Source organism: Diabrotica virgifera, chromosome 3 (genome assembly GCF_917563875.1).
Source record: "Diabrotica virgifera virgifera chromosome 3, PGI_DIABVI_V3a".
In the NCBI taxonomy this organism is placed as follows: domain Eukaryota; kingdom Metazoa; phylum Arthropoda; class Insecta; order Coleoptera; family Chrysomelidae; genus Diabrotica; species Diabrotica virgifera.
This window is the reverse complement of record NC_065445.1, coordinates 207,927,024-207,941,017: the sequence shown is the minus strand read 5'-3', so window position 1 is coordinate 207,941,017 and position 13,994 is coordinate 207,927,024. Positions and strand designations below refer to the sequence as shown.

Here is a 13,994-nt window from a genome sequence, read left to right as displayed (position 1 = left end):
CCTTCCAGAAGCAGAAGGAAGGACTGTCAATCAGAATTATATTTTTTGATGGGCGTAAAGACAAGACTGTCTTGCAACAAAAAAGGCAAAAAGTTTTATAGAAAAGTAGTTACAGAAGAACATTTAACAATTATTGAAGAACCAGGCTCTCGATATCTAGGGCACGTGTCTCCTTTATCAGGATCGGCTGCAAACATCACGGATAGCATACAGACATTTATCCTGAAAAATAATATTGATATATCGAAGTTAAGCGCAGTTGGATGCGATGGTACGGTAGTGAACACTAGCCCTCAAGTAGGCGTTATAAGAAAACTGGAAGAATACTACGGCACCTCACTTCAATGGCTAGTATGCTTATTCCATTGCAACGAACTACCTCTACGTCATTTAATCCAACAGTTAGATGGACGTACCAGTGGACCACTTGGTTTTTCAGGGCCAATAGGAAAACTTCTGGAACGCTGTGAAGAGAAAGCTGTCGTCAATTTCGTTGCAATTGGAAATAACCTACCAGTATTATTAGAAACAACAGACCTTAATACCGATCAGAAGTACTTGTACCAAATCAGTCAAGCAGTTTCTGCGGGAAAATGTCCTAACGATTTGAGCCTTCAAAAATCTGGGAAAATATCACACGCAAGGTGGCTGACAGTTGCTAATCGGTTGCTTCGATTGTATGTTGGCACTGAATGTCCCAGCCCTCAATTAATTATGTTAGTAAGTTTCATCCAAAAAGTGTATGCACCAGTTTGGTTTTATATAAAACTGTATCCTAGCTGTTCTGATGGTTCAAAACATTTATGGCGAATGATCCATTATTCACGATTTCTACCAGTTGATCAAAGAAAAATTGTCGATGCCGTTATCCAAAGGAATGCTTATTTTGCCCATCCCGAAAAGTTATTACTCAGGATGATGAAAGATGAACGAAAACATATACGGGAGCTAGGACTACGCAGAGTGCTGAAAGCTAGACAAAGTCAGAAAGAAAAAAAGATCCGAAGATTTAAAATACCAACATTAAATTTTAGTGCTGCAGATTATATTGACTTAATTTCTATTTCTGAATGCAGTGTTACGGCTCCTCCTTTGCTAAAACATATTTCCAATGAAGATGTACGGGATATGATTGATTCTGGAAATCACAACAAAATAGAGGTCTTAAACTGCCCCTGTCATACCCAATCTGTGGAAAGAACAGTTAAGTTAGTAACTGAAGCATCAGCTGCTGTTTGTGGACCAGAATCAAGGGATGGCTTTATTCGTTCAAGGTTGCAGTCTAGAAATATTATGCCGTTTTTTAACACAAAATCAGACTACCAATCATAAAATGTATATTGTGTCATAAAACAATTATTTAGATTCAAAAAACTGATAAAAAAATAAATTTTTAAAATTTTATTTTTTTTGTTATTTCCAAAAATTTAAATTTAATATGGAACCTGAAGATAGGGTCCAATCAAAAAAAGATTTTTTACAGTTTTATTGTACATCAAAACACAACTTTTCCGCACTAGCCCCATAAAAAATAATCACTTCGCATTTTTCGTTCCACCCTACTATCCAAGTCATTTATATAAAATAAATGTGATTGAAGACGATAATTGCAAACATTGCGGAAAGCAGGGTGATCTTGATCATATCTTTTTTGAATGTACTAAGTTTCAACAGCATTCAAACTCTCTCTATAAAAATTTAATTAAACTTACTAATATGCATGCATCATTCAATATCCAGTCTCTGTTGGCTACAGTCTCTCAACAAATATACAATATCATTATAGATTTCTTGTCAGATACACGCACGGTCCTATAAGATTTGTACGCGGGCATGAGATTTTTTATGATTTAAGTTCAGATTTGCATCTTTTTTTTTGTCATAAATGTTTTATCACTTTATCAGAGTTCCATTATTGTTTTTATTGTATTATTATTGTATTGTATTATTTATTGTATTACTATATTGTTTCTGTTTAATTTTGTATTAGGGATAATATTGTATATTGTTTATTGCAACTGGCTGAATGACTGTCTATGCCATTAAATAAAAAATGTACTATAGAAAGGAACTATTGTCCTTTTCATGAGCATTTTTCAGTGCTCATTTTTCATTTTATATTTTAGTTAAATCTGACAGTTGTCACATTTTATTTTCAATTTGGAATAAAAACAAATCAAATGTGTTTCTTGCATTTATAAAATGGTATTTTCTTTGATTTGTATAGTCTTATAAATTATACAGATTATATTTGTTATATTATCATCTAATTAAAAAAAATATGTTTTTCATTATGGAGCCATCTATCGACAACTAGAATAATCACCGAACTAGAATAATTACCAAAGTAATCACCGACGTGCCTTTTTTTCTCTCATATACAATTTAATGCGTTAGAAAGAAATCGAAAAACTGTGACGCACTGAAAGATGATCATGAGAAAAAGAATACAACGTTAACGGAGTTTTATTATTTCATATGGTCAATGAATCTGTATATATGAAAAAACCGCGGAGTGCTACCATTTAAAGGGGTGCGTTTTTGAGAAATGGGTAAATTAGTCCCTGGGCACAGATTACATTAGGGTGAGTTCTATGCACTTTTGGTACAAACACGTCTACATAAAAATTGTTCTTGGTTAAATTTTCTATCTAAATATCACTTTTAAAGTCAAAGATACTTTTTTTTTACAAAAATATATTCAAAAGAAAAAGCACAAAGAAACCCAAAAGAAAGAAATTTTGTTTTTTGTCCCATAACTTTTGTCCACGTGAATATAGGTATAGACATTGCTTCACAGAAAAAAAACTTACATATTTTCTCTTTAAAATGTTGTTCAATAGAGGTCATTAGGATTTACAGTTTTAGAAATATGATTTTTCAAAGTTCGCTACTCACAGCAATTTTGGGCAATTCTCCTTGTTATTTCGCAAATATTGTTCTGTAACTTTTTTCTGCGTAATTTTAGGCATATGCAATGGTACATGTAAGAGGAATAGAAATCAATTACCTTTAAAATGTTCTACTGTACAATGTTGTACGACTTCTTTTAAAGGGGTTATCTTTTTCAAGATTTTATACGTTTAACGAGTTTTTATATTTTTTACGATTATTTTTTAAAATTATTCCCACTATAACTTTTTTTTTCTACAATTAGGTATATATTATATAATAAAAAAGAAAACTTATTCTGTTTACTTTAAAATGGTGTATTACAAAAAATTCTAGGATTATTTTTGAATAAGATATGCTTTTTCAAAATGTAATAAGTAACTACTTGCAACGATTTTTGATTTTAGGATTATTTTTTAAATTTCTCTTTATAACTTTTTTATGTGATTGTGTGTTATGATTGAAACCTATTTTTATAGGTAATACCTATACCAATATATAATAATAGGTATACCTAGGTAATACCTATACCATACCAAAATATGGATTAATTCCAATATTTATCTCCTGCACCGCAAGCTTTTCTTGAAAAAATAGCATGTAAATGTACCAAAGGATGTACAAAAAATTGCGGTTGTAGGAAGATAGGAATTAGTTGTTCAATATTCTGCAAAGGGTGCGTGTGCATGGGTACTAATTGTGGGAACTCTAAGATAACTGAGGTGTCAGAGGAAGATATTGAAGCTAATGCTAACGAAGAGATGGACTTTGATTTTGAAAATTTTTTAAATGTCAACGTTTAAATAATTGTAACTAAAGTGAAGTTTTCTAAGACTAATGTTTATGTAATTTTTGTAAAAGAAATAATTTTAAATAATACAAGTAAATAAATATCAAAGAATCATTCGGTTTCCATTATTAAATATAGATGATACACCATTTTAAAGTACAGAAAGTAAGCCCTTTGTATTGAGCAATATATAGTATATTCATGTACAAGAAAAAAAAGCTATAATGAGAAATTTAAAAAATAATCCTAAAATCAAAAATCGTTGCAAGTACTTATTACATTTTGAAAAAAAAAATCTTATTCAAAGATAATCCTAGAATTTTTTGTAATACACCATTTTAAAGTAAACAAAATAAGCTTTTTTTTATTATATAATATAAACCTAAATGTAGAAGAAAAAAAGTTATAATGAGAAATTTCAAAAATAATCGTAAAAAATGTAAAAAATATTATTTTTTTTATATTACGTATTATATGATATATAATATAATATTATATAATATATTATATAATACAGTAGAACCCAGATTATCCGGGTGCGGATTTTCCGTGCTGCGGATTATCCGTGCTATGATTTTCTATTACTCAAGTTGCGTTTTTGAGGTTTTATCAAAATAGCGTCATCGCAAATCACTTGACGGAAACTCTATATGACGAAAGAGAGACTCATAATGAAAGATTTATTTTTTTCTGTTATTTTTTATGGTAGGTATATACGTATGTGTATACGTACATATGTAATATACATAAGAAATACATGTTCGGATTATCCGTGCTTTTCAATTATCCGTGCCACCCTTCGGTCCCGAGGAGCAGGGATAATCGGGGTTCCACTGTATTATTATTTTATTTTTATATTATATTATAAAAATCGTTAGTATAAACCCTTGAAAAACCATAATCTCTTTAAAAAAAGTCGTACAACGTTATACAGTAGACCATTTTAAAGGTAATTGATTTCTATTCCTATTACGTGTACCATTGCATATACCTAAAGTTACGTAGAAAAAAGTTACAGAACAATATTTGCGAAATAACAAGGAAAATTGCCCAAAATTGCTGTGAGTGGCGAATTTTGAAAAATCATATTTCGAAAACTATAAATCCTAATTACTTCTACTAAACAACATTTTAAAGAAGAAATATGTAGGTATTTTTTCTGTAAAGCAAAGTCTATACCTATATGCTCATGGACAATAGTTATGGCACAAAAAACAAAATTTCTTTCTTTTGGGTTTCTTTGTGCTTTTTCTTTTGAATATATTTTTGTAAAAAGAAGTATCATTTACTTTAAAAAGTGATATTTAGATGGAAAATTTAACCAGGAACAGTTTTTATGTAGATATGTTTGTACCAAAAGTGCATAGAACTTACCCTAATGTAACCTGTGCCCAGGGACTAATTCACCCAAAACGCACCCCTTTAAATGGTAGCACTCTGCGGTTTTTTCATATATAGATGTCCATTAATCATATGAAATAATAAAACTTGGTTAACGTTGTAGTTCCTTTTAGCTATATTATTTTGAATATAATCAATAGCCTATATAATTTGTCCAAACAGTGTAAAAAATATGGAAAACCTCTACTTTACACTCTCCGTAACTCCGGAACCGTTAATTTTAGAATGATTATGCATAGGATCTTTTTTGTTTCAAATTTTATGTAGATCACTTTTGTACATAATATTTTTCACGCTTAACCTCTTAGGTTTAGAAATATTGGCGTAAAATCTAAAAAACTGCTAATTTACCGACTTTTCCCCTCCCCTCCCCCCAAACCCGACGCTAAAAATAATATAACTTTTTACTGGACAATATGTGGACCATACAAAACAATTTGGTGTTGAAGGAAAACTTTAATTTGGGATGACAGGGTTAGGCCTTTTTTTTGACCAATTATAATATACTACCTCCGAAACTTTGGAACCGTTCATTTTAAAAGGATTATGTATTGGTTGGTGGATTCAATTGTTCTACAATTGAATGTAGAACATTCTTGTATAGAACATTGTTTACGCTATACCGCATAGTTTTAGAAATATTGACAAAAAACGTAAAAGACTCCTAATTTACCGACTTCTCCCCCACCTACCCCCCAAACGCGATGCTCAAAATGGTGTGACTTTTTACTAAATAATATGTGGACCATATAGGACAATTTGGTGTTAAAGGATAACTTTCATTTTGGATATCTGGGTTGTGCCGGTTTTTGAATCAACTGTATCATACTATATTGTACAGGTCATACAATTCACATCCCTTAAAAGGGATAACATAGAATTATTTGGAATACGCCAAAAAGTTTAAAAAAATTAAAAGAATATGTCTAATTTTAAATTTTTTTCTTAAAAAACAAAAATGCATGAGCGAAAGGGTTAACTGGCCTGAAGATTGGACAAATACTGTAAGTCCTGAAAGCGGCTGCCATTTTCTAAGATAAAAATAAAGAACATATAGATTGTGTGTATTTACCTTTTTCATTACCAAATTGTATAATGAGTTATTTTTCTTCACATTTAAAAATCTATTTTAAAAAGATGAATAAATCATTCCTTTTTTGTCTTTTTCTTTCGTTTTGAACAACACAGCTTAACACACAAAAGGTATAATACTGTAAATACACTAAAAATAATTATTGTCACAACTGCAATAACATCTACTAGAAGGTATTGGTACCATCTCAAATCCAATGCTGCCACTCTCAGGTGATGCGCCCCCTTATGCCTTATTACGAATTCTGTCCAATAAACTGCGAGATCTAGAGGTTTCATGGGACGATCATGGAAAAGACTTGATCTGATTTTGGCGTTTTCTCTGTATCTAAAAAAAAATTATGCTAAATTTATTACATAGTTTCTTCAAAACATTTGAAATAATACAGAAACAATTTGTATGTTCAGGAATTTCTTTTTAAGATGTCTAAGATAAGGCAGACTGCAAAAAGAACTACAGTGGAACCTCGATAACTCGGATTAATCGGGACCGCGGCCGATCCGGGTTATCGAAAATCCGGGTTAGCCGGAGAATATGGTAAAAATTAATAAAATACGGTATACTTACAGATAAACTCCGTTAGAATTGAAATAACATGAAATATATATAAATAGGTAAGCACAGTACCTACACATCTAAATTACTAAAAACACGCAAACACAAACGTAAGCAAACGGAAGCGAACAATACAATATACAAGACTGTACTACACACAATACAGTCACAATCGATGTGAAGTTATTTAAGAACAGTGAAAACTAAAGACCATTGTTTGAAAAATAATTTTTTAAATAGGTAGTCTTTTAGTCTTTATAAACAATGCTGTTTGAAATATATAAAGGAATACAGTCGAACCCGCTTATTAGAGTACCGGTTATAGGAATATCCCGGTTTATGTAATATAAATTCGAGGTCCCAAAACGTTTCCATTTACCCTTTAATAAATTTATCCGTTTATTGTAATATGGTTTAGTAACCTAATACCGCTTTTTCGAATAAATGTTTCAAGTCAACAAATAACTTTTTATGTACAATTTCCTAGAAATTTTAAATTTGCCTGATCTAATGGTTTGTCGTTTTGTATATTATTACGGTTTCTCAGGTACCTACCTAATAAACACTTTATTACTGTGTTATGATGAGTAAACGCTTCTCTCCCACAGAAAATTCAATCGTATGCCGACAAGGTCATAAAATAATTTCATTTGTCTACAAATTTCTATAGGTACATTGCCACACACTTGGATGTTTTTAGAAACAGCATTTTTCTATAAGATTTATTACCAATAGTTGATTGTTTGTTTGGGGGTCTTTTCTAAAACCCAATTCCAATTTATTAGGTCTGGATCCCGCGTATGAAAAAAAAGTTGATTAATAGCAAGCTGAAAATTTGTTAATAGGTTAAGGGTGTCTAGTCGGATAAACTTTGATATATGGGAGAACTGGAACAGGGGCAGTTTTAATTGTAGAACAGGTTAAAAATTTGGAATGGTCAGACCACGAAAACGGCACATTTATTTTGTCCGACAGAACAGACTTAAACTCTCCGAACAGAGATTAAACTCTCATGCAAAACTCAGACTGCTATTTATCACCTGTCATAATTCCTGTCATTTGACATGTTCTACATGTTCCACTCATTAAAACGCCCATTTGCTGATAAATAGCAGTCTGATTTTTGCATGAGAGTTCAATCTCTGTTCGGAGAGTTTAAGTCTGTTCTGTAGGAAAAATACATGTGCCGTTTTTGTGGTCTGACCGTTCCAAATTTTTAACCTGTTCCACAATTAAAACTTCCCCTGTTCCAGTGTTCCCATATATCAAAGTTTGTCCGACTAGACACCCTTAGGCTATTAACAAATTTTCAGCTTTCTATTAATCAACTTTTTTCATACGCGGGATCCTTAAATATTGTCTAATCGTTTCGTAATGATTTTTGTAAATAAATTATAAATTTTTATTGATATAAATAGACCTAAAACCATATGCATATACATATTGACATAGTATGTACTATTATAACGTATATTTGGTAGGTACATTTATTTCACCATCCGCCAATGATCGGTTACTAGAATATCCCGCTTATAAGAATATTTTTGCTTGGCACGAAGGCTATTCTAATAAGTGGGTTCGACTGTACTATGTCCAGACAGGTGTCTGTTGTTTCTGCCGGCGCGGCGTGTGCCATGAGTCATTTTGACTATCGTTACAATTATATATAGTTCAAATTACACAAATACACATTACCTCTCAAATATTATATTACATATATTTTTATTGCTGAAATGTTTATCTGATAATTAACTATGTATTTTGATAGGAAATAAGCCACAATTAAATTGAAAAATAATGTTATTAATATTTCGACGCCCAAATCGGGTGTCGTCAAAATACAAAATACTGAAAATCAAAATGTTTATCTGATGAAAATCAGTCCGGGTTAGCCGGACTTCCGGGTTATCGGGGGCCGACTTATCGGGATTCCACTGTACCTGCATCTCAGATACCAACGGTCTCAGTTTCCCGCATCGCATGCACTGAGACTGAAAAACATTTACGTCGATTGCGTTCACAGGAAAACTTTAGAGAACTATTCGGCAGCAAATATTTCTTGGGGATCTTTTGTCCGGAATTCTTTGTGGGGATATTATATTCAAAAAAAATTGTGGGGATTTTTTGATCGGATTTTTTGTGGGGATTTTTTGTCAGGGGATTATTTTTGTCTGTGGATTATTTGTGGGTATTTTTGTCTGGGTTTTTTTTGTTCGGACTTATTCGTCCGGGGATTACTTGCCCGTATATCTGCATTCACAAAAACAAAAAATTTCATCTTTCGTTCGTTATAATGCATAGCATGCAAACATGCATAGACGATCTCGCGGGAGGGTAAGCAGAATTTTCTGTAGGGGTTTAGTCCCTTAGCCAATTTGTTTCAGTTTTAAGCAGATGGAAACTGGTCGCGCACCCTCCTTGGCTAGCTACATGAAGCAGACCCAATCCATCCATTGTGCAGAGGTCACTGTCTGGACGTGAAACTAGCATTTACTTGTTCCTGCGGTTACGTATCCTTAATTTTTTAAAGGTTGCTATTGAAATAATCATTTTATTTATAAACAAACTAAGTTCTCAATCTAGTAGTACCTTCATAAACCGACAATAAATATTGGTCTACATGCCACCAGATGTACAACAGGTGGAAACCTCTTTGGTTACAACCTCCGAGGCTTTTAAAAATTATAAGCTATGCGGGTGACAAGATGAGCAGAATTTGAGGGAATTTTAAATAATTCACATCCCATCTGCCCAGCGTGGTAAAGCTCCAACGAGAAGGTTTCCTAAGTACTCCAAAAAGAGTAAATCAATTAAACCTTAAAAATGTATAGGTAAACATTTCCAATTTCGTTGTAACCCGAAACTGCAGCAACATTATATTCTAGTTCAATTAAAGAGTGCAGGAAGAGTCTATATCAGTTTCGGGGCTTTTTTACCGCATCATCAGTAGACCCATATCCTCTTCTCTCCGATTGAACCAGGATACTTCGACGCATGCCGTCCTGGATTGCAACGAACGAAATGGCTCGAATATAATGCTGCTGCAGTTTTGGGTTGCAACGAAATAGAAAATGTTTTTAAGGTATAAGTATGCAGGTAATATGGCCGGCCACCTTAAAAACTTTTGTCTGTATTTATGGCCAAATATAAGTTTTTTAAAAAGTAACTGTTATTATAGTTACATGGGTTATCTATATAAAGATTTATGTTATAATTTTTCCAAAACTGATAAAAATACGATATTTATGACGTAATTAAAAAAATACTACCATTGGCCATATTACCAACATGGTGTAGGCAATATGGCCACTTTACAGTAAGTAAATTTTTATGTCAAATTATGAAACTTAACACCAGTTTTATTAAATGTTAAGAAAATACAGTACAGAAACTTAATTTTATCTTATTTTTCACAATCAGGGCATAAGATTGTATCAATTTTGTCATAGATGTGAGACCCATGCACTCTTCGTGGACATAACTGCTACATACGATACATAGTCTCATATCTATCATTCTGTCTTCCTTGCATAATTTGCAGAACCAAGATTATTGTTTATTTGTTCCCGTTTTCTGCTAGGCAAGGCCTTAAATTTTTTTGTTGGATTGGGTAATTTTTGGAGCCTTGATGATACTTCTTTACCATCTACGGTATGCGTATTGACTTCAATATTTTCTGAATCGCTTATTCTAATACAGCTGCCGAATAAATCTTTAGTAACAACTTGAGCTCGACTATTGATTGCTAGTTTTCTAGGCTTCTTGTTAGTGTTCTTGATTGCTGCATTTTCAGGTGTTTCGAGAATACTTGTGAATGAAGTATTTTGGATGTTTAAGGAATACTTAAGGAGTACTTAAGGAATACTTAAGTTACTACTCGTTTAAGGATACTGATCGTCTTCTGAATCAATAACTTCATCGCTGCTAGAGTCAAGCAAACTAAAGGATGAGTCAGAGTTGCTACTATCAGTGTTTGGAAAGGGTTTTTCGGGCGATTTTTCGATTGAATACCCGAAGTAGAGGGACGACAGGAGTTGCTACTATCAGTTTCCAGACCTAGTTCTTTTGAGCTATTTTTCGGTTGTAATCCCAAAGTAGAATGACAACGGTAATCTTTTTGTTGCATGCCTGAAGTTGACGGGATACAATCATCTGCTTTATTATCAACGTTAGTTTCTGACAACGTCACATTCTCTTTATCTTCCTGATGTTGGTATGTGATAGTACTAGGAGCAAACGCTATCTCTGGGATAGCTTCTGGGTTGAACGGATAAATTCCTGTTGAAGAAAACCCCGATTTTATATTAGATGGTGTCATTGTTTTGTCCCAAACAGTCGAAAAAATTGCACCAAATCTCTGTTTAGTAATAACACGATCCCTATAGACAGAGTAATATTTCATAACTTCATTATCCCAGTAATATTCAAAGGCTCTAAATACAGCTTTGTCCATTGGTTGGAGCTCGTGAGTAGTATTACTAGGTAAACAGTATAGAGTGATTTCGTATCTTTCGGCAGTTTCTACAATAGTGTGATCCAAGTGACATCTTGCACCATCAAATATGATAATACATGGACCAGAAATCGTAAATTTTGAAAAGTGTTGAAGCCAAACTGAGAACGTTTCAATATTCATGCGGCCTTTTGTAGTCATTTGAACAACAGCACCTGGAGGAAGTGAGTCAACCCATTCTGGCTTACTACGTTTACCCTTAAAAAGCACCATTGGAGGGATTGCTGTACCAAGAACATTACCACACGAAACAATGGTAACACTTTCTCCATGTTCGTTTGCAACAACATGTACTCTTCTTGCACCTTTTTGCGCTAAAACTTTCTGCTGGTGGTGAAGTGTTAACCTGCAACCTTTCTCGTCTATCGCTTATCTATTATGTCCAGTTCTCTTAAAATACCTTCCAGCTTAGTAAAATGATCTTTTACAATGCATTTTTTAAGTTTTTGTGCCCTAGCCGGATTTAAGTTTTGTGCTTTCCTAAGTCTGATTTGAGGATTGCGCTTCATAAAACCACGTAGCCAATAACGACCAGCTATTTCTTTTCTGTCTTGGAAAGGATTTGGGATTTTATTGAGTTCTGTAAACCGATATACACATTTACACAGTACCCTTGCAGTAAGTGGATATCCAATTTGCGAAAGACGGATAATGCGTTGAACTAATTCTGCTTCTTGGGCATTTGTAAGTATAGTTTTCGCCCTACACAAGACTTTACTTGCTTTCCCTGCTCTAAATATCGTCGAAGTGTCCGCCTTGGGATATTATATGTACGACTAGCTGTGTTAACTGCGGTGCCATTTTCCACCGCTATTAAAGTTGCTGCCAAATTTTCTTCGGTTCAGTTGCCTCGTAGGCCCCTGCACTGATACTGGGGCATTTTTGATTTCTGTAACAAAAGAAATCAATCAATACAGCAAGCAAAATATTTATTGTAGAGAAATATGACCACAGGAAGATAAATATGGCCATGGCCATATAACCCTACTTTTCATCTGTCCCTATTACTCAACACTGTATTTTGATATTTGTCTACGAAAAAATATAATAAATCAAAAATTATACAATAAAATAAGAACATGTACATAATTTTTAAGGTCTACGAAACCCGTAAATACAATTAATATAATAAAAACTTACCTATTAGAACAGTTAGGATTTTTTTAAAAATTATGGAATTAATAACCACCTTTTACAATGGCGAGCTTTCACAACAATGACGTGCTGTTCTGACTTATACAGAATGTGGCACCGTCTGTTTAACAATTTCGGCACTAAATGTGTATTACTATGCTAATATCAAGATTTCTATCATTTAAACATAAAGATAGTAGGAAATTTTTTAGATGGCCATATTACCGTACATGGCCATATTACCTACACCTACCTTACATTTTTATTGTTTGTTTTATTTATATTTTTTCGGGAATCTTCTTATGACAGATGATCTTTAGTATAATTTTTAGTAGTTTCTGGGTTAGGTTCTTAGTTTTCGTCGGGCGATTACTATTTTTAGTATTCTGGATGCTTTCAATACTCAAGATATGTAGTCCATAATTCTGGTAAGGTCAGTTCGATATATATTTTCTTTAAAAAATGGTTGTCTAATATTTACACTTATAGAGGAAAACGTAAAAAAATCTTCTTCATCTTTTTATATAGACATTACTCTGTCTGTTTTTCAATGTGCCTCCAATAAGTTGTCATTCCATCTTTTTCGTGGCCTTCCCACTGATCCTTTTCCTATTGGAGAACCGTCTCTCGCCGTCCTTACTACTCTATTTGTTGTCATTTGGCTTGTGTTCGTTCTATTCTACTCTTCTGCTTTTCACCCCGTTATTAATGTTGTCCACCTTGCATCTCCATCGTATATCTGCACTTCTAGCTCTATCCCACAGCGTCCTACCATCGATTTTTCGCAATGTTTTCATCTCTGCTGTTTCTAGCATTCTTTTTGTTCTTTCTGTATCAGGTCGTGCTTCCGCCGCGTATGTCATTATTGGTCTGATGACTGTTTTGTAAATTCCGCCTTTCACTTCTTTTCCGATGTTTTTATTTCTTCATATTGTTTCATTCGGGCAACCTGCGGCTCTGTTTGCTTTATTCACCTGATCATCCACTTCTGTTTCGGGCTTTCCGTAGCTGCATAGTATGATGTCTAGATATTTAAACTCCATGACTTGTTCTATTATTTGACCCTCCAGCTCTAATTTACACCTTATTAGATCTGCTGTTATAACCATGCATTTAGTCTTTTTTCGGAAAATTAACAGGTTAAATTTTCTAGCGGTTATACTAAATTCGTGCAGCATACGTTGTAAATCATCTTCACTTTGAGAGATTAGTGTTGCGTCGTCTGCATAGCAGATTATTTTAAGTTGTTTTTCTCCCATGTGGTATCCTTTTTTTGTTCTTACTTTTTTTATTATTTCGTCCATGAGCAGGTTAAACAACAGATGACTCAAAGAATCTCCCTGTCTTATCCAATTGCCAGCTTCAATTTGGTCAGTTAGTTTTTCATCTACTTTTATTTTTATTGTATTGTTCTGGTAGATATTTTCGATCGTTTTAATAATTATTCCTAGAGGTACCTCTCTTGCGTACAATAAATGGATAACGTCCTTTAATTTAACCCTGTCAAATGCCTTCTTAAGGTCCACGAAACATAAGCATGCCGGTTTGTTGTATTCTAACGATTTTTCTTGAATCTGCCTCATTATAAATATAGCGTCGGTGCATGATCTTCCCGA

The 13,994-nt window shown here is 33.2% G+C and overlaps 1 protein-coding gene across 2 annotated transcripts in view; it reads right to left on the bottom strand.

Annotated features, from left to right (window-relative positions):
- Window positions 1-6,123: 6,123 nt before the first annotated feature.
- LOC126881515 (UDP-glycosyltransferase UGT5-like) overlaps window positions 6,124-13,994 on the bottom strand; it is an 81,163-nt gene continuing 73,292 nt past the window's right edge. Inside the window, exon 5 of one of the 2 annotated variants that reach the window (XM_050645813.1) lies at window positions 6,124-6,503. In XM_050645813.1, the coding sequence (XP_050501770.1) occupies window positions 6,230-6,503 (274 nt within the window). In that variant the 3' untranslated portion in view covers window positions 6,124-6,229. The remainder of the gene's footprint in view (window positions 6,504-13,994) is intronic. The other variant, XM_050645812.1, reaches the window with a different exon arrangement.